The 21,902-nt window shown below is 41.6% G+C and overlaps 1 protein-coding gene across 1 annotated transcript; it reads left to right on the top strand.

Annotated features, from left to right (window-relative positions):
* The first annotated feature begins 7,678 nt into the window (after nt 1-7,678).
* LOC110870111 (leucine-rich repeat extensin-like protein 1) lies at nt 7,679-8,978 on the top strand. The gene is made up of 2 exons (XM_035976022.1): nt 7,679-8,519; nt 8,962-8,978. Exons 1-2 carry the CDS (start codon nt 7,679-7,681, stop codon nt 8,976-8,978), a joined length of 858 nt encoding a protein of 285 aa, XP_035831915.1.
* The last annotated feature ends 12,924 nt before the right edge of the window (nt 8,979-21,902 follow it).

Genomic DNA, 21,902 nt, shown 5'->3' with positions numbered 1-21,902 from the left:
CTGGCCAAACCGAACGACTTGCACCTTGGGTCCCACACTTAAACTATTTACCAATATTTGAAGTCTGATCGTTGAATGAGTTGTTGTCCGATCGAACTACCATCCGACCGGGTTAACCACTCGAACAACACTTAAACAATTGTCAACATGTTCAATGCACTAGGGATGCCACTCGATCGAACAATTGTCCGATCGGGTGACAACCTGCTGTGAACTTGTTCTCACTGAAGTGCCCAACCAATCGGGTTGCCGACCGATCGAACGACCGTCCGATCGATCGAACGACCTGAAGGGTAGAAACACTTCTATGTTTTCAAAATGCTACAACAAAAACTTCAAAAGTCAAGCCATCATACACAAACACATCTTTCCCAAAGGAAGTAACAATCCACTCGAACGGCCATCCGACCGGACAGCCGTCCGAACGGACTATCACTCGTACGATCAGTTGTCCGATCGGACTACCATCCGATCGAACTGTTGTTCGATCCACTCGCACTCTTTGTTTCGTTTTACGCGTCGCTTATTGTTATGCTATCGAACTATTCAGGTTAACCCTACTCTCTAGCGCTCCCTTCAATCCATCAACCGCTGTGAGTATACTCGATCCCTTTTTGCTTTACGCACTTTTGGGTGTTACATACGTTACTTATACTAAATCACATCGAACACACTACGCAATATTTTAAACGCTAACCATTACCGCATGTTATACGTGACTTAATGAATGCTTGTTTGTTATGTTTACACATGGAATGTTGTCTACCTGCCTTAGCAACGGTAGTACTATTAGTTTGGACTCAGCACCCGTTCACTCGGGGGTTGTTAAGGACAATTACCTACATGGCTCACAGTGGTGAGAATGTATCGCGAACTACCTTGGGCAGTCAACCCGCAGTCATTGGTATCGATAGGTTCATGTCGATAACTAAATGCCTCATTTTACACTGTGTACGTGCTGGTTATGCGTAACGCTTTCGAACTCTATATGCTATTATCAAACTTGTATGCTCACCTTTACACTATGTGTATTGACTTTTACTTTAACGTATGTGATGTCACACCCCTTTCTGCGGCGGAAGCACGAGGTGTGATCATGAAAGGTTCTCATTGCATACGAAAGGTAAACATACTACATGCTCATAAAAATAACTTCAAATACCAAACATTTCATAATTTGAAAACATGAGTTTAGCGTTTACATCGCGAGATAGCATGAAACATTGTCTTAAAAGTTTACAACTTTATTTAAACATAAACATAGACGACGTCCATAAGCACGAGTAAGGCCGCGCGTACATCCACTTCTAGTTACCTGAAATACATGTGAGTTTTGGAAAAAACGTCAACATAATGTTGGTGTGAATTCATGCAGTTTTTGTATTGAACGTTAGTATACTTTGTATGGAAAAAAAACATGGTATGTATTTTGTGAAAATCAAGTATTCATGTATAAATCAAGTGTTCATGTATGTATCAAGTTGTTAATGGGTTGCAAGACCATTAACATGTGACACGACATAGGAAGCAACCAAACCTTAGGCATTTTTCTAGTTGGCATATTCCGAGACACAAAAGCACTGCTTGGTACTCGTTCTCACCAAGAGTGTGGCTGCCCGACACCCGTTAGATCTAACTTTTTGTTCTGCGGTCTAGGTATATTGTTGACTAATGGTGCTTATGGTACCCTATTCGTGACACGATTTCTCGTATCATGTATCATTTCTCGTATCATCATACCATTTATAAACATTGCAACATGTATTTCACCCCCGAGGTTATAAAACTGAAAACAATTAAAAGAAAAGGGGGAACATGAACTCACAACTTTGCGTTCCTTGCGTCGTAAACTTCACCGGGTTTGCTTATAGTGCGTCGTGACCTAAACGTGTTTTATTATCGTTAGTCACTAGACTTGTATCTTACAAGCACAAGTCACTATCTTTTGTATATGTATTGTTGTGTTTAAAATTATTTTATATTTTTAACTATGTATCTTACTTATATTATTTTCTCAAAAATTAATATAAGTATCTTGTATTTTGCACTTTGCTCCCGAATTATGTATCTTTGTTCAAAACTTTACTTTATGTTCATAACTTGTCCAAGTTATTTATTCTATGAACTAATATATTTTCACAAATATATTTTCTTGTATTTGTTTAGGTAGTGTATTTTTGTGTTTTTATTTCTCAAGAGTATTTAGTGTATTTTCAAGTCCTAATACACTAGCACGTATAATACATACTACATACACTTAGCACAAAGTTTGGTGATAACATAATATATATATTTTTCTTAAAAATATACGTGCTTAATGTTAATTTTTAACCTTGACGAAACCATCGTTTCTTAACTCAAAAATTAGGGAAACCTTGGTAAATATCTTGGTATACATTTTTAGGGAATAAGTTTCTCAAACTTGTTTATATTTCTAAGTATCAAAATTTATAGAAATTTTGACAGAGTTTCCCCTAAAAATGGAGGTTTCCCATGTTTTCAAAACATGTGTCTATTTTCTTTTAAATCGTCAACAATCACCAACAACAATCATCAACAACAATTATCAACCACAATCACTAATTTCTCTATTCATGAACTCGAAAATTTACAAAAAGTGTATAGTAACTTACTAGGGTATTTAGTAAGTCTTGTTACTCTCTAAAGTGTGTTTGTTTCTTTAAAAGCTTCATTTTTAAAGAATTTAGTTCTTTACAACTTGTGAGAATATTTTCTAAAAATATTACTTCTTGTATTTTTCTTGTTACACATGTGTATCTTTACTTTATTAACCACCAAAAATAAGGTTTATTTATTTAAGAACCAAGATTAAGTAAAACTTGTATTTTTAACTTGGTTCTTTTGAAAAACCGCTCATAGATCTTTAGATCTACAAGTTTGTAACCTTATTTTCCAAGAAAAAATACATTTATTCAAGTTTCAAGTTCATGGGTGGATGGTTTCATCATCCTTCATATTTCCAGCATTTACATCTTGCTAGTTCATGTTCTTAAACATGATTTAGCAAGTCTAGGTGATGAACCATCCTACTTCTACTAACAAATAACATGTATTAAGCACAACAACACATGATCAACATCATTTCAACATCAACATATCCCTACTTCATCATTTATCCATTCTTTATCCTTTATGTTCAAGATTAGTTCAAGTTCTTTAGAGTTTTCTTAATAATTATCATTCTTTCATCTATTAACCATCAAGAACATGAAGAGGATGATGATTTAAGAAACTTACCACTAGCTTAAAGCTAGGGATGTTCAAGAGAAGAAAACGAGTGGATAAAAGCAAATGGTTGAGGTTCTTCAACTTCCGAAAGCTCCTAGCTTCACTATGCACCTTCTAACACCTTGAGGAAACCTTGGAATTGGATGATCTTGGAGTGATGATGGTGGTGGTGCTTGGTGGTTCTCGGCCGAGGGTGTAGGGAGGAGGTGGGTGTTGTGTTGTTGAGTGGTGAATGGTGAGAATGAGGGGGGTCTAATGGTTAAATACTACAAGTTCTCCAACAAGCCATTAACCTTTGCATTTCATGTCCCTTAAGTACCACTCATACCCATTAATTTAATCAAGAAAATCAAAGAGATGGGGGACACATCCTAACCGTTTTTTTTTTTTTTGGGGGGGGGGGGGGTGGTGGTTTAGTTACAATGTAATGGTAATTAACTAACTTAGTTAGAAGTTAAGTGACTAAGTTAGGCGGTTTGTGTGTTATGTCATTATATAGTGTGTTAGGGTGTTCGGGGTCCCTAACTAGCTCAGAAAAACAAAAACAATGTGTTTGACAATATTTTTGTGTCCCGGGTAAAGTCCGGTTGTTCGTTAGATACCGGTTCGTTAAAGTGCTAAATTGCACCGGTTAGTGTCTTTTAAGTACCCTTTTGTAAAACTTTCAATCCCCGACACTTAGGGAAGTATTTTGGATGATAAAACGTAAATTCTGCATAATATTTTGATGTTAAAAAGCTGTTTTGAGCTGAATTTATTAAAATTCTGCACTTAAAGTGCATTTCGGGTGCTTTTTGGTGCTTATTTTAGCTTCTGGAATGTCTATATATTAACCCTTGTTTGTACCCTTGGGTTTTAATGTATTCTTGTTGTTGGACCTACACCTGGGCCCTATTTCTAATGTCTGACTGCTTTCTGCAGTTCTGTTGACACATTGTGTCTTACCGGTGAGTTTACTAGTATTTCTGACGCAACGCAGTTCATTAATGTATAATGTAATTCTTGTAGTATAAAACGTGCATGAATTCACTTGTGTAGTATGCTATCAGATAATGTTGACATTAAAGCACATAATTACAGTCATTAAATAATAATTAATGTGTACGGAAATTACCGGTTTGGTGCCAGTTGTCACAGTCTCCCCCCGTTAAAAGAATTTCGTCCCGAAATTCAGAAATTCAGGCCGTACTAGCTCTGGCAGGAGTCTTCTTGAACAGGTGGGGATGCTTTTCTTTGAACGGGTCTTCACATTCCCATGTGTACTCGGGTCCGTGCTTAGAGTGTGACAACCCTCACCAAACCAGGTATCCGTACGAATTAATTAATATTTAATTAATGCTTAATTACTGTGCTTGCTTACAATTGTGGATAAACTGCTACGTGATTTCTGATACATACATATACTTGCATCATACCTTATTGCTGTCACTCCATTTATTTATATACAAACTATAGTGACAAACTTGATGCACAAAAGCACAGTAGCACAATGAACGGACAACCCAGTAAACGTGCTGACATAGCCAGCACCAGACAGACACTGTCTCTAAGGCCAGTATGAGCCGGGAATAGTTTACTACACTAGTAGGGAGTGTAGGGGGTGAGGATTGTAGAACTGCGTCACTAGGTATTAGTTATAGTGACCGGATGTGCCTAAAACATGTTTTAAACACAAAATTCTGCACTTTAATACAAAATTCAGCATTTAAGCTAACTAGTAAGGTGCAAAAACATGGGAAAATTGTTGATTGAATTTTGAAAAGAAAATGATACGCTTGTAAGCGTGGCGACCTCCAGTTATAGAGGAAACTCTGGCGAAATTTTTCCAAAAATATAACACTTGGAAAATATTTTTACAACAAGTGTTATGAATATGTTTTTAACTTATTTTTACAAAATAAAATTCGCCATGATTTTTATTATAAAATAACCAAGTGTCGGAGGTGGATTTTCGTAAATAAAACATGTTAAATATATATAGGGTATATATTTCATAGTAAAACACTTGTGAGATTTTTATGATTATTTTGTAAACTACATAAATATTATTTTTAGAGTAAAAATAATATTACTGGAATACACTGAACAGTAACGACTCCAAAATAATACTAACGCCCTCACAATAAATATTTAAGTTACACCGGTATTATTATTACCACCCGAACTTTAAATGTAACTTATGTATTTTCAGAAAATGCTCTTAATTGCGTATTTTGATAGAAGTATTATTTTGGAAATGGTATGAAGCAAAATATAATATTTTTGGGAGAAATATTTATATTTTGGAGATAGAAAGTTTTAGACAAATGAATTAAAATATATTTTATTAAGTGGGACTTAATAATGTATTTCTGAAGTTATAAAAACGCAGATGTATTAAAACCCCCATCCTTGGGAAGGAATATAATTAATACATAATTACGAAGTGTAAATACGAAATAGTTGTCTAACTATTTCCCAAAAAAAAAACGTTAAACCTTAAGCCAAGGCACGGCCGTCCGTCTAATAGAAGTTAGTACGTGTAGGTCGTCATGCAGCAGGTTGACTGGGAGAATACTATTTCGAGACGCACTTCAGTGAGTTCATGTCCCCCTTTTCTCTTAACTGTTTTCAGTTTTATACCTTCGGGGGTGAAATACATGTTACAATTATTTGGAATACTTTTTACATGGTATGGTTAGCACAAGGAGGGTTACTACTTAGATCATGTGAGTGAGTAGGCGGGAACTGAAGGCTATTAATCCTCATCGTAGGACCGAGGGTCAGTAGCGGTAGATCTATCTGGGTGTAGCGAGCCCAGCCCCAGGCCCAACAGAACGGACCTCGGGGTGACTTTGACCCCGACGTAAAAATCTGCTAGGTTTGAGTCTTCCTACTGCACTTCACACATATCAATGGCCTTGCAAACCATTGGTGATCTCTTTATTTCCTTATTTGCTACATACCAGGGTTTTTATACTTACAATGGTTTTACATACTCACTACACATGAACTCGCTCAACATTTTTGTTGATTTATCCAACTTACATGTGTTTCAGGGAATTAAGGATCTGGCACAGTATGCTACGTTCTCACGCTGCGTAAGAGTTATGGGATCATCCATGTTTAGGGGTTGTGGCTTTTACCTGGACGAGTCACAGTTCTTAAACTGCGTCTGTTTTATGTTTGTGGTTATGCCTTCTGAATAATGTTTAATTTTGTTATGTTGTAATTCCGTTGCATGTGTCAACGTTTTAAAACAATGTTGTGGTACTGTTATTTTAAAACATGAATCAATGGATGATCTGCATGGTTTTAAATTCATATAGCTTGGTTGTGATTAAGCTATGGTATTAAGAAGTCACACCAAATAAACCCACGCATCCGCAAAGCCAGGGTGTGACAGCTTGGTATCAGAGCCTTGATCATAGCGAACTAGGATTCCTTCTCGAGTCTAGACTATGATCACTAAGGCTCTCACGAAAACATTTTTACATTGCATACACTATGTCCAGCTCCAGAGTACAAAACATTTTTTACAAACAAAAGTTAAGCACTTTTCCTTCTTAAAATTTATGATTCAGTCGGGGAGACTGAGGGATTCAGTCGGGGAGACTGAGGGATTCAGTCGGGAGACTGAGGGAATTAGTCGGGGAGACTAGGAGATTCAGTCGGGGAGACTGAGGGAATTAGTCGGGGAGACTAGGAGATTCAGTCGGGGAGACTGAGGGAATTAGTCGGGGAGACTAGGAGATTCAGTCGGGGAAACTGAGGGAATTAGTCGGGGAGACTAGGAGATTCAGTCGGGGAGACTGAGGGAATTAGTCGGAGAGATTAGGAGATTCAGTCGGAGAGGCTGGGAGGTAGTCTAGTGGGACTAGTAGGATTATTTGATTGTTCATTGGTGACTAATATGTTTATTTGATAATATGATTGATTGTTTGTGCATATGTGCGTTTGTGTTACAGACGTCATGCCTTCATCTGGTACTGGAGAGTCGGACACTACGGACCCCATGCCTATAGTATCAGACGACATAGTTTCATCAGAGCACGAGGTGTATACTTCAGATACTACCAGCACGGACGATGACAACTTCCAGCCCTTTGCGCTGCCCGATGTCGTAGTAGAGCCCGCTGATGGCCATCTTGTTGGGTATTTGCCGCTCGCGGTGATCCCTGCTCCTGTACCTCTTGCAGCTTATCCCATTGTTGAGATGCCCCTCGATGTAGTCGCTGACGACGACGTCGACTTGTTTGATAAGGACCCACTCGAGGATGACTTTGAGGGCGAGGCCCATATTACTGTTGGTGATATCCTACTTCTTGCTGATGCTCCTGCAAAGGAGGCACCCGTCCATTCTCCTGTCCCAGACTCCTTTGAGTCTGTGGCATCTGCACCTTCACACACGCAGGGAGTGCAACATCATTCGCGTGACACAGACCCTGATATGGCATCATCCGCTGCACCTGCCCCTGCCCCTAGCTTTGAGTTTGGTCATGACATTGATGATGATTCGGATCCTGTTTTTCCACCCGGCTTTGATCCCGATCATGACATTGAGTTTATTCATTTAGATCAGCCCATGGAGGATCCCGTAGCCCCTGTCGATCTTGTGTTTGCTGATCCCGCTGACTTTGACATGGAGTTTGTTGATCCGAAGCCTGCTGTGGCCCTTGAGCCAGTTGTCGATGCACCTGCTGTTGCTCCTTTGGTTGATGATTTACCTGTTGACGATCATCCTGTTGTTGCTCCACTGTTGGAGGATGATCATGCTGCTCATATTGATGCTCCTCATGTTGCTGAGATTCCTGCTGATCCTGTTGTTGCCCCTCTTCCTGATCCTGTACCTGTGCAGTTCGATCACGCACCTTTCGCAACCCATATTGATCCACGATATGCTCACACCCACAATGGGTGGATAGACGATGATGATGATTTCCCACCTTTCGTGGTACCTGTTACACCACCTGTAGCCCCTGCTTCAGCTCCTATTGATGCACCTTTGTTTCCCGCACACGTCACAGATGCGCATCACGCAGACCTTCCTGTTACATTTCTCCAGGACATCCCTCCGCCACGTCCTGGAGAGGGCTCATCTCGTCAACCTTTTGGTCATACACCTTTCATGACAGGAGGAGATCAGTTTGTACCTCCGATTCCTCATCATACTTTTGTTCCCCCTGTTACCCCATCTGCTATACCATCCTTCGCTCCATCTAGTGAGCCGTTCCTCTGGACTTCGCCACCCATTATGCCACCATCTGATCCTTATCATCCTTACCACATGGGTTATTCTACAGAGGATATTCTCAGATCTTTCATGATACAGCAGGAGGCGCTGACCCGTCGCGTGCAGGAGCTGGAGAGAGCTTAGCGACTCCCGTGCCAGTGCCAGACTCCACCTGCAGTATCACACCCTCCTCGTACGTTATCTCCCGATTCTGCTGCTCGTTTTTGGACTCCGGAGCAGCAGATAGCATACCTGTTGCGCTCTCATCGCGCTATGGAGGAGGATTGGCTTCACATGCGACGTTTAATCTTTTCTCGTTTTCCCCCTCCTCCACCGCCATCAGCTTAGGGCCATTTTATACGAATTGGGTAGACTTTTGATGAGAGGACGGCGATTGTGCAGACTTTACAGCCTTTTGGAGACCGCATTTTGGATGATTATGATTTTTGATGTTTTGTATATTGGATGTTATTGACACTGATGTGATAGTTTTGGACCAGGGCGATGTGGCCCTTAGTCATGGATGTCGTACGATACAGTTATGTACTTGTAAAACTTACATTGTGGTCTCGATTTATGACAGTGCAATCGCAGTATTCTCATCATATGTGATGTTTGATTGATTGTTTATGTTCTATAACATGAGATGTTATGTGATTAATTTATTTATAACATGAGATGTTATGTGTAATGTTGTTGCTACATACGTATGCTTTTACTATTATGACCTGACCTATATGAACCATCTTTTAGAAGATGCCACCGAGACGCCAGGCACGCATGCCTACCAACGAGGCAGAACTTCAACAAATCATTGCTGCCGCCATAGCGCAGTATGCAGCCTCACAAGGAGGAACCAGTGGAAGCAATTCGAACAACAACAACGACAATAACAACCCACCTCATGGTAATGTTAGGTCGTTGGGACATAATGCGATACATTTGGATATTTATAGCACGTTCGCTAATACCATTTGTATATTCTAACGTATGTGCAGGGTGCACCTACAAGCAGTTCCTAGACTGCAAGCCTGTGAACTTTGTCGGCACCGGAGGTGCTGTTGCTTTTGTCAGATGGGCCGAGAAGACGGAATCTGTTCTCCGAATGAGCAAGTGCGCTCCAGACCAACAAGTAACTTACATTTCTGGGCTATTCCTAGATGGAGCCCTGTCCTGGTGGAACTTACAAGTGCAAACTCTTGGTGAAGCTGCTGCATATGCAATGACATGGAACGAGTTGAAAGAGCTTATGCAAAGAAAGTATTGCTCTCGCGATGAAATTCAAAAGTTGGAAACTGAGTTTTGGCATCTGAAGATGGAAGGACCCAAAATCGCGGAGTATGTTCAAAGGTTTCACGACCTGTCTCATGTGGTACCCTATATGGTTACACCAGAATTCAAACGCATCGAGCGCTTTATTTGGTGTTTAGCTCCACAGATCATGAGTATGGTTACTACTTCAAAGCCTGCGACAATCACCGAGGCAATCGATCTGAGCGTAGCTCTTACTGAGGTGCCCATCCGTTTGAACAAGTTTTCGAATGTTGAACCAAAGAAGAAAGAGACTCACGTAGAGTCATCTGGCGAGAACAAAAGGAAGTTCTTGAACTTTAAACAAGGAACAAGCGGTGTTGGTAAGAAAAGAGAGTCAAGCACACCGGTCCAAGCTGCAACCGGTGCTGGGAAGAATGGAAAAGGTTATATGGGTACACATCCCAAGTGTAACACCTGCCAGCGTCACCATTCTGGCCGGTGTGGGTCAAAGGTATGTGAAGCATGTGGAAAGGTTGGCCACTCGAAGGATTCCTGTTGGGCTATTGCTGGTCGGGGAGGCCAAGGAGGTTTTGGAAATAGGAACAATAATCGTGGTGGAAATGGAAATCGTACACAGGAAACAATGGAGGAAATGGAAACCGAGGGAACAATGCAAACCAAGTTGGGAATGTGAACCGAACTCAAGGCAACAATCAAGCTGGGAATGGAAGAGGAAATGGTCAAAGAATGGGTTGTTTTAACTGTGGTGACATTGGGCATATTAAGAGGAACTGCCCGGAACTGAACCAAGCACGGGGAAGAGTTTTCAACATCGAAGCGAGGGAAGCGCGCCAGGATCCCAATGTTGTTACTGGTACGTTCCCTATAAACCAACGCTTTGCATCCGTTTTATTTGATACTGGTGCCGATTATAGCTTCGTGTCGTTAGAGTTTAAGAATATGCTTGGGTTAGCCGCTAGTAAATTAGATATCCCGTACTCAATCGAATTGGCGAATGGAAAGTTAGTAGAAGCCAATGAAGTGGTCAGAGGTTGTGTAATTGAGTTGGGAGAGCGTGAGTTTACTTTGGATCTACTACCAGACACCTTGGGAAGCTTTGACGTGGTAGTAGGAATGGATTGGTTGTCAAGCAACAAGGCTGAGATTGTCTTCCACGAAAAGATCATTCGCATCCCAACCGAAGATGGTGAAACAATTGTGGTTCATGGGGAGAAGCGAGATACGCCTCTAAGAATCATCAGCTGCCTGAAACCCCGAAAGTGTTTACAGAAGGGATGTGTTGCCTTCCTGGCACACATTGTGGATAAGAGAGCTGCTGAGCCGAAAATCGAAGACATCCCTGTCGTGAGGGAATATCCTGAAGTCTTTCCAGAGGACTTGCTAGGATTGCCACCCCAGAGGCAAGTGGAGTTCCGCATTGACTTAGTCCCAGGCGTCGCGCCTGTGGCTAAGGCACCATATCGACTTGCCCCGTCTGAGATGCAGGAATTTTCGACACAACTTCAAGAGTTGTTCGACAAGGGATTCATCAGACCAAGCTTCTCACCTTGGGGAGCTCCGGTCCTGTTTGTCAAGAAGAAAGACGGTAGTTTTCGTATGTGCATTGACTACCGGGAGTTGAACAAGTTAACTATCAAGAATAGGTATCCTCTGCCAAGGATTGATGATCTATTTGACCAGCTGCAAGGTTCAAGCTATTACTCGAAGATCGATTTACGATCAGGTTACCATCAGCTAAGGATACAAGAGGAAAGTATTCCGAAAACAGCCTTTAGGACTCGCTATGGACATTATGAGTTCCTAGTTATGCCGTTTGGGTTGACAAACGCACCTGCAGTTTTTATGGATTTAATGAACCGAGTCTGTAAGCCGTATCACGACAAGTTCGTGATTGTGTTTATCGACGATATTTTAACTTATTCAAAGACGAAGGCTGAACACGAACATCATTTAAGATCCATTCTGGAGTTGCTGAAAAAGGAACAGTTGTATGCCAAATTCTCAAAGTGCGAATTTTGGTTGCGTGAAGTCCAATTCCTTGGACATGTGGTGAATGGAGATGGGATTCATGTGGACCTCACAAAGATCGAAGCGACAAAGAATTGGGAAACCCCAAAGACGCCAACCAAGATTCGTCAATTCTTAGGTTTGGCTGGGTATTATCGAAGGTTCATTGAGGATTTTTCAAAGATCGCTCAACCACTGACACTCCTCACGCAGAAAGATAAGAAGTTTGATTGGGGAATCAAACAGGAAGAAACGTTTCAGCTGTTAAAAGACAAGCTCTGCAATGTGCCAATCTTAGCACTACCAGAAGGTACGGATGATTTTGTGGTATATTGTGACGCCTCGCATCAAGGATTGGGTTGCGTGTTGATGCAGCGCCAGAAAGTTATAGCTTACGCGTTACGTCAGTTGAAAGTTCATGAAAAGAACTATACCACGCATGACTTGGAACTAGGCGCAGTGATATTTGCATTGAAGATCTGGAGACACTACTTATATGGTACGAAGTGTACAATTTTTACGGATCATAAAAGTCTGCAGCACATATTCGACCAGAAAGAGCTAAATATGTGACAAAGACGTTGGGTCGAATTGTTGAATGACTACGACTGTGAGATCAAGTATCATCCAGGGAAGGCGAATGTGGTCGCCGATGCCCTAAGTCGAAAAGAAAGAATCAAGCCCATAAGGGTTAGGGCTTTAGAGATGATCATCCAGACAGATCTTTCCCTGCGCATCCGTGCCGCGCAGAAAGAGGCTTTGAAAGAAAGAAACATCGAAGACAAGTATCTCCGTGGAATGGAGAAGCAATTAGTGCCAGACGAGGAAGGAATGTTATGCTTCATGAAAAGGATTTGGGTTCCTCTGTTTGGTGGTTTGAGAAAAGTTATTTTTGATGAGGCACACAAATCGCGGTACTCTATCCATCCAGGAGCGGATAAGATGTACCAAGACCTTAAAGATTACTATTGGTGGCCTAGGATGAAAGGCGACGTTGCTGTTTATGTTTGCAAGTGTTTAACGTGCGCTAAGGTAAAAGCTGAATACCAGAAGCCTTCAGGACTTCTGCAACAACTTGAGATTCCCAAGTGGAAATGTGAACAAATTTCCATGGATTTTATAACGAAGTTGCCAAGAACGCCAAGAGGTCATAACATTATTTGGGTAATAGTGGACCGATTAACAAAGTCTGCGCACTTCTTACCTATCAGAGAGAGATAACACGAGCAAATTGGCTAAAATATACATGAGAGAAATCGTTGCACGTCATGGAGTGCCACTCTCGATCATCTCCGATAGGGACGGAAGGTTTGTGTCAAGGATTTGGCAGTCTTTCCAAGAAGCTTTTGGCTCACAATTGAATCTGAGCACTGCTTTTCACCCACAGACCGATGGACAAAGCGAACGGACTATTCAGACTTTGGAAGATATGCTGAGAGCATGTGTTATGGATTTGGGTGGTAGCTGGGATAAACATTTACCATTGGTCGAGTTTTCATACAACAACAGCTATCACACCAGTATTGGTGTCGCGCCGTTTGAAGCTCTATATGGCCGCAAGTGCAGATCACCGCTTTGTTGGTCTGATGCAGGTGATAGGCAATTGGTTGGTCTTGATGTGGTCCAGGAAACCACAGATAAGATCGCACAGATCCGAGATCGCATCAAGGCGGCTCGCGATCGTCAGAAATGTTATGCGGACCGAAGAAGGAAACCTCTAGAGTTTGAGGTAGGTGACATGGTATTGTTGAAGGTATCACCCTGGAAGGGTGTGGCACGCTTCAGGAGGCGTGGAAAGTTGAATCCTCGATATATTGGTCCATTCAAGATTTTGGAAAGAATTGGGTTAGTAGCATACAAGTTGGATTTACCCGCCGAGCTGAACGGTGTTCACGATATATTTCATGTATCAAATCTGAAAAAGAGTCCAACGCAAGATACTGTTGTCATTCCCGCAGACGAGATTCATATTGACGACACGCTCCATTTTGTCGAAGAACCCGTTGAGGTTACGGATTGGAAGGTGAACAAAACCCGCCAGAGCAGTGTCAAACTCGTCAAGGTTCGTTGGAATGCAAGACACGGTCCAGAATACACCTGGGAGCGTGAGGACCGAATGAAAGAAAAGTACCCCCACTTATTTCCCAAGACTCCTGCAACTAGAAGCAGAGCCTAAAATTTCGAGACGAAATTTTTCTAACGGGGGGAGAGTGTGACAACCCTCACCAAACCAGGTATCCGTACGAATTAATTAATATTTAATTAATGCTTAATTACTGTGCTTGCTTACAATTGTGGATAAACTGCTACGTGATTTCTGATACATATATATACTTGCATCATACCTTATTGCTGTCACTCCATTTATTTACATACAAACTATAGTGAAAAACTTGATGCACAAAAGCACAGTAGCACAATGAACGGATAACCCAGTAAACGTGCTGACATAGCCAGCACCAGACAGACACTGTCTCTAAGGCCAGTATGAGCCGGGAATAGTTTACTACACTTGTAGGGAGTGTAGGGAGGTGAGGATTGTAGAACTGCGTCACTAGGTATTAGTTATAGTGACCGGATGTGCTTAAAACATGTTTTAAACACAAAATTCTGCACTTTAATACAAAATTCAGCATTTAAGCTAACTAGTAAGGTGCAAAAACATGGGAAAATTGTTGATTGAATTTTGAAAAGAAAATGATACGCTTGTAAGCGTGGCCACCTCCAGTTACAGAGGAAACTCTGGCGAAATTTTTCCAGAAATATAACACTTGGAAAATATTTTTACAACAAGTGTTATGAATATGTTTTTAACTTATTTTTACAAAATAAAATTCGCCATGATTTTTATTATAAAATAACCAAGTGTCGGAGGTGGATTTTCGTAAATAAAACATGTTAAATATATATAGGGTATATATTTCATAGTAAAACACTTGTGAGATTTTTATGATTATTTTGTGAACTACATAAATATTATTTTTAGAGTAAAAATAATATTACTGGAATACACTGAACAGTAACGACTCCAAAATAATACTAACGCCCTCACAATAAATATTTAAGTTACACCGGTAATATTATTACCACCAGAACTTTAAATGTAACTTATGTATTTTCATAAAATACTCTTAATTGCGTATTTTGATAGAAGTATTATTTTGGAAATGGTATGAAGCAAAATATAATATTTTTGGGAGAAATATTTATATTTTGGAGATAGAAAGTTTTAGACAAATGAATTAAAATATATTTTATTAAGTGGGACTTAATAATGTATTTCTGAAGTTTTAAAAACGCACATGTATTAAAACCCCCATGCTTGGGAAGGAATATAATTAATACATAATTACGAAGTGTAAATACGAAATAGTTGTCTAACTATTTCCCAAAAAAAAAACGTTAAACCTTAAGCCAAGGCACGACCGTCCGTCTAATAGAAGTTAGTACGTGTAGGTCGTCACGCAGCAGGTTGACTGGGAGATTACTATTTCAAGACGCACTTCAGTGAGTTCATGTCCCCCTTTTCTCTTAACTGTTTTCATTTTATACATTCGGGGGTGAAATACATGTTACAATTATTTGGAATACTTTTTACATGGTATGGTTAGCATAAGGAGGGTTACTACTTAGATCATGTGAGTGAGTAGGCGGGAACTGAAGACCATTAATCCTCATCGTAGGACCGAGGGTCAGTAGCGGTAGATCTATCTGGGTGTAGCGAGCCCAGCTCCAGGCCCAACAGAACGGACCTCGTGGTGACTTTGAGCCCGACGCAAAAATCTGCTTGGTTTGAGTCTTCCTACTGCACTTCACACATATCAATGGCCTTGCAAACCATTGGTGATCTCTTTGTTCCCTTATTTGCTACATACCAGGGTTTTTATACTTACAAAGGTTTTACAAACTCACTACACATGAACTCGCTCAACAATTTTGTTGATTTTTCCAACTTACATGTATTTCAGGGAATTAAGGATCTGGCACGGTATGCTACGTTCTCACACTGCGTAAGAGTTATCGGATCACCCAAGTTTAGGGGTTTTGGCTTTTACCTGGACGAGTCACAGTTCTTAAACTGCGTCTGTTTTATGTTTGTGGTTATGTCTTCTGCACAATGTTTTTATTTTGTTATGTTGTAATTCCGTTGCATGTGTCAACGTTTTATAACAATGTTGTGGTACTGTTATTTTAAAACATGAATCAATGGATGATCTGCATGGTTTTAAATTCATATAGCTTGGTTGTGATTAAGCTATGGTATTAAGAAGTCACACCAAATAAACCCACGCTTCCGCAAAGCCAGGGTGTGACATAGAGTTCCAACGTACTTTGACAAGTTTGACAATGCTCCTTCTGGTCTTGTTGACTTTCTAGTCGGTAACCTCAACGGGTTGTTCTGTAAATCGGAGGGTGTCATCAATATGCACTTCATCCGCAGGGATGATCACGTTTCTTGTGTTGGACTCTTCTTGAGGTTGGATACATGGAACGTATCATGTACTCTGTTAAGCTCTTCCGGTAATTCCAACTTGTACGCTACTGTACCAATTCTTTCCAAGATCTTGAATGGTCCGATGTATCGTGGATTCAGCTTTCCACGTTTTCCGAATCGCACCACGCCCTTCCAAGGTGAGACCTTTAACAACACCTTATCTCCCACCTCAAATTCTAATGGTTTTCGTCTTCGATCAGCATAGCTCTTTTGTCGATCTCAAGCCGCCTTAATGCGTTCTCGGATTTGCGTAATCTTGTTGGTTGTCTCTTGTACAAGTTCAGGACCAACCATACGCTTATCTCCAGCATCTGCCCAACATAAGGGCGATCGGCACTTACGGCCATACAGAGCTTCGAACGGTGCGGCTTTTATGCTTGTATGATAACTGTTATTGTAGGAGAACTCAACCAAAGGTAGATGAGTATCCCAGCTGCCGCCTAGGTCCATAACACATGCGCGGAGCATATCTTCTAATGTTTGTATAGTCCGTTCGCTCTGGACGTCTGTTTGTGGATGCAATGCAGTGCTTAGATCCCGCTGAGATCCAAAGGCTTCCTGAAAGGATTGCCAGATCCTTGAGACAAAGCGTCCATCTCTATCTGAAATGATTGAGATAGGCACTCCATGACGCGTCACAATCTCTTTTAGGTATATCTCAGCAAGCTTTCCAGTGCTATCATTCTCCCGGATTAGTAGGAAATACGCAGACTTTGTTAACCGATCGACTATTACCCATATTATATCGTGCCCTCTAGGGGTCTTGGGTAATTTCGTTATGAAGTCCATCGAGATTTGCTCCCACTTCCACATGGGTATCTCTGGTTGTTGTAATAGACCAGACGGTTTCTGATATTCAGCCTTAATCTTAGCACAGGTTAGGCACTTTCCAACATAAACAACAACATCACTTTTAAGTCTCGACCACCAATAGTATCCTTTCAAATCTTGATACATCTTGTCCGATCCTGGATGGATCGAGTATCTTGATTTATGCGCTTCATCAAGGATGACTTCTCGTAGGCCACCATAGAGCGGAACCCAAATACGCTTCTTAAAGTATAAGGCTCCCACTTCATTTGGCGCCATGTATTTCAATGCACCCCAGAGGTATTCAGTTTTACGGTTTTCCATCTTGAGGGCTTCTTGTTGTGCGTCACGAATACGTGGAGTGAGGTTCGTTCGAATATTCATTTCCAATGCTCGAACCCTTAGGGTCTTAACCCTTTCTTTTTGACTTAACGCGTCCGCTACAACGTTTGCCTTTCCAGGGTGGTACTTAATCTCACAGTCATAATCATTTAGCAGCTCGACCCATCGCCGCTGGCGCATGTTCAGTTCCTTCTGATCAAGTATGTGTTGCAGGCTTTTGTGATCTGTGAAGATTGTACATCGAGTACCATATAGATAATGTCGCCAGATCTTCAAGGCGAATACCACCGCTCCTAGTTCCAAGTCGTGCGTGGTATAATTCTTTTCATGTACCTTCAATTGTCTTGAAGCATAAGCGATGACTTTCTGGCGTTGCATGAGCACGCAACCCAAACCTTGTCGTGAAGCGTCGCAGTATACCACGAAGTCTTCAGTGCCTTCGGGTAATGATAGTATTGGTGCATCGCATAGCTTATTTTTTAGTAGCTAGAAGGCTTCTTCCTGCTTGTCACCCCAGTCGTACTTCTTGTCTTTCTGCGTAAGGGTTGTTAGCGGTTGAGCTATTTTTGAGAAATTCTCAATAAACCGTCGGTAATAGCCCGCTAAGCCCAAGAATTGACGAATTCAGTTGGGGTTTTGGGGGCTTCCCAATTCTTATGGCTTCAATCTTGGATGGGTCTACGTGAATGCCCTTCTCATTCACAACGTGACCAAGAAATTGAACTTCGCGAATCCAAAATTCGCACTTTGAGAATTTTGCATAGAGTTTCTCTTTCTTCAGTAGTTCTAGTATGGTTCTGAGGTGTTGCTCGTGCTCCTCTTTCGTCCGTGAGTAGATCAGGATATCATCGATAAATACAATCTTTATCGAGATATGGTTTGCATACGCGGTTCATCAGGTCCATAAATACCGCTGGCGCGTTCGTCAGTCCAAATGGCATCACAAGGAACTCGTAATGCCCATAGCGTGTTCTGAATGCAGTCTTTGGTACGCTTTCCTCTTGTATCCTTAACTGATGGTACCCAGATCGAAGATCGATCTTGGAATAGTAGCTTGATCCTTGCAACTGATCAAATAAGTCATCAATCCTCGGTAGTGGGTACCGATTCTTAATAGTGAGCTTGTCCAGTTCTCTGTAATCGATGCACACCCGCAGAGTTCCATCCTTTTTCTTCACGAACAATACCGGAGCTCCCCAAGGCGATAAGCTCGGCCTAATGAATCCTTTATCCAGCAACTCCTGGAATTGTGTAGATAATTCTTGCATTTTGGATGGTGCAAGTCGATAGGGCGCCTTGCTACAGGAGCGGCTCCTGGAACCAAGTCGATGCGGAATTCGACTTGTCGTTGTGGAGGTAGTCCTGGCAGATCTTCGGGAAAAACATCAGGGAATTCCTTCACCACAGGAATGTCTTCGAGTTTTGGCTCCTCAGCCTTCTTATCTACAACATGTGCCAGGAAAGCGACACATCCTTTCCTTAAGCACTTCTGTGCCTTCATGCAACTGATGATTCTTAGAGGCGCATCTCGCTTTTCTCCACGTACGATGAGAGTTTCATCATTCGCCAAAGGGATGCGAATGATTTTCTCATGACAAATGACTTCAGCTTTGTTCTTGGACAACCGGTCCATCCCGACCACTACATCGAAGCTACCCAATTGAATGGGTAAGAGGTCGATGCTAAATCTTCGTTCACCAAGTTCTAGTGTGCAGCCTCTAACAACTTCGCCCGATTCAACAAGTTTACCATTGGCTAGTTCTATGGAGTAAGGAATATCCAATCTACTAGACTCTATCCCAAGCATACGTTTAAATTCCACAGATATGAAACTATAATCGGCACCAGTGTCAAATAATATGGATGCAAAGTGATTGTTAACGAGAAACGTACCGGTGACCACGTTAGGGTCCTCGCGTGCGTCCCTTGCTCCAATCACAAATGCTCGAGCCTGAGCGCTGTTTCTCTTCGGGCAGTCTTTCATGAAATGTTCATTGCTTCCACAACTGAAGCATCCTTGGTTTCGTCCAGCTTCATTCCCAACCCGGTTACCATTGCCATTACCGTTCCCACCGTTGTTTCTATTACCAGTACCGCTGCGATTTCCATTTCCGTTCCTGTTTCCTTTTCCCCAACAGTCTTCCGTTTGATGACCCAACCTACCACATTTTTCGCACCTTGGAACGCGACAAGCTCCTTCGTGATGATACTTGCATTTTTGGCATTTAGGCAGGGTGCCTTGGTATCCTTTGACTGCAGTATCATTTGCTACTGCAAGGGTTCTTGCCTCTTTAGGTGGGTTGGTGTCACACTTCTTGTTGTTGAAACCCTTGTTGTTACGAGTTGCTTGATTCAGGTTTGCATGTTTCCTTTTCTTGTCACCGGACGACTCAGCATGCGTCTCGGTATTTTCTGTTGGGTTCAGTGATAGCTTCTTCATACGAACACAATCTTCAGTAAGTCTGACAGCCAGAGTTACAGCCTCGGTAATTGTTTGAGGTTTGGCCGAAGTTACCATGCCGCGAAACTCTGGGGCCAGTCCCCAAATGTAGCGTTCAGCGCGCTTGAATTCCGGAGTCACCATGTAGGGAATCACCCTAGAAAAATCATGGAACCTTCGAGTATACCCAGTGATGTCAGCACCTACCATAGTCAAGTGCCAGAACTCTGTCTCCAACCTTTGGAGTTCGGCACGAGAGCAGTACTTCTCTCTCATCTTCTCTTTCAGTTAATCCCAAGTCATGCCACACGCGGCATCATCACCCAGCGTTTGAACTTGCAAATTCCACCATGTCAGTGCTTCTTCGACAAACAGCCCAGTAGCAAAAGTGACTTGTTGATCCGCGGTACACTTGCTCATGCGGATAGTGGCTTCAGTCTTTTCCGTCCAACGCACAAACGCTACTGCTCCTCCAGTGCCATCGTAGTTCAGTGGTTTGCAGTCGAGGAACTGCTTGAAGGTGCAGCCTGTAATTGACCCAACCAACTCACATGTGAGCAATCAAAGAAATAATGAAACAAGGACCGTTCATAAATTTCTCCATGCTTAGCAAATTGTCCTAAGGTTACCTTGGGCTGCGTTTCCTCCAGACGAATCTTCATTCTCGTTGCGCCTAGCATTGCTTGGTCCTCCACTGTCTTGAGTACGGTTCGCCTCATACTGGGCGATAGCTGTAGAGATCCTTTCTTCCAGTAGGGCGTTCAGCTCTTCAGCATTTCTTGGTAGTGGGGGAGGAGGAGGTTGATCACGAGCGTTCACAACTTTCCTGGGTGCCATGTTCTGACAGAACATAACACAACAGGGTTAGACATTTGTTTGATATCGTCATAATAGTAGTATATATATACGCAGGCATATACCACATAAATGACATCAAACAATTATTACTCTAGCAGAGTATTTAGTAGGCTGAAAGGGGTATTCACGTTTGACCTTTATTTTTCACTGGGGGAATCTATACGTGACGAGACTTGCTGTGATTTCTGTGCACTGAATTCCATAATTATGTATGCATCCATAATTACGTAACTCCTTGCACAGTCCGCACAGTTCGTTTCATCCTCGTATTTCTTCCTCCAGATAGGCCATTGTTTTCAGGTGAAGTCATGTATACTAGTGGTATTCTACTTCTAGTACATGTATATGCTAATTATCACACATAATTGCAAGTAATGTCTCAGTTAAAGACAAGTGCTATTCCTGTGCACCCTAAGTCTCGTCGTGTCTTTTCTAGATTCGTGTAAACAGTTTCAGGCAGTGGATGTCGCGAGAAGTTTTGTGCAATGAAAACTTTTTGAAAATTGTTTTCGTGATAGGATCCTAGAGATTGTAGACTGGACTCGAGAATGAATCCTGGTTCACTACAATCGCAACTCTGATACCAATCTGTCACACCCCTTTCTGCGGCGGAAGCACGAGGTGTGATCATGAAAGGTTCTCATTGCATACGAAAGGTAAACATACTACATGCTCAAAAAAATAACTTCAAATACCAAACATTTCATAATTTGAAAACATGAGTTTAGCGTTTACATCGCGAGATAGCATGAAACATTGTCTTAAAAGTTTACAACTTTATTTAAACATAAACATAGACGACGTCCATAAGCACGAGTAAGGCCGCGCGCACATCCACTTCTAGTTACCTGAAATACATGTGAGTTTTGGAAAAAACGTCAACATAATGTTGGTGTGAATTCATGCAGTTTTTGTATTGAACGTTAGTATACTTTGTATGAAAAAAAACATGGTATGTATCTTGTGAAAATCAAGTATTCATGTATAAATCAAGTGTTCATGTATGTATCAAGTTGTTAATGGGTTGCAAGGCCATTAACATGTGACACGACATAGGAAGCAACCAAACCTTAGGCATTTTTCTAGTTGGCATATTCTGAGACACAAAAGCACTGCTTGGTACTCGTTCTCACCAAGAGTGTGGCTGCCCGACACCCGTTAGATCTAACCTTTTGTTCTGCGGTCTAGGTATATTGTTGACTAATGGTGCTTAT

The sequence above is a fragment of the Helianthus annuus genome, chromosome 8 (genome assembly GCF_002127325.2).
Source record: "Helianthus annuus cultivar XRQ/B chromosome 8, HanXRQr2.0-SUNRISE, whole genome shotgun sequence".
In the NCBI taxonomy this organism is placed as follows: domain Eukaryota; kingdom Viridiplantae; phylum Streptophyta; class Magnoliopsida; order Asterales; family Asteraceae; genus Helianthus; species Helianthus annuus.
Note: the sequence above shows the minus strand (reverse complement) of the source record. Positions and strands in the feature narration are given on the sequence as shown.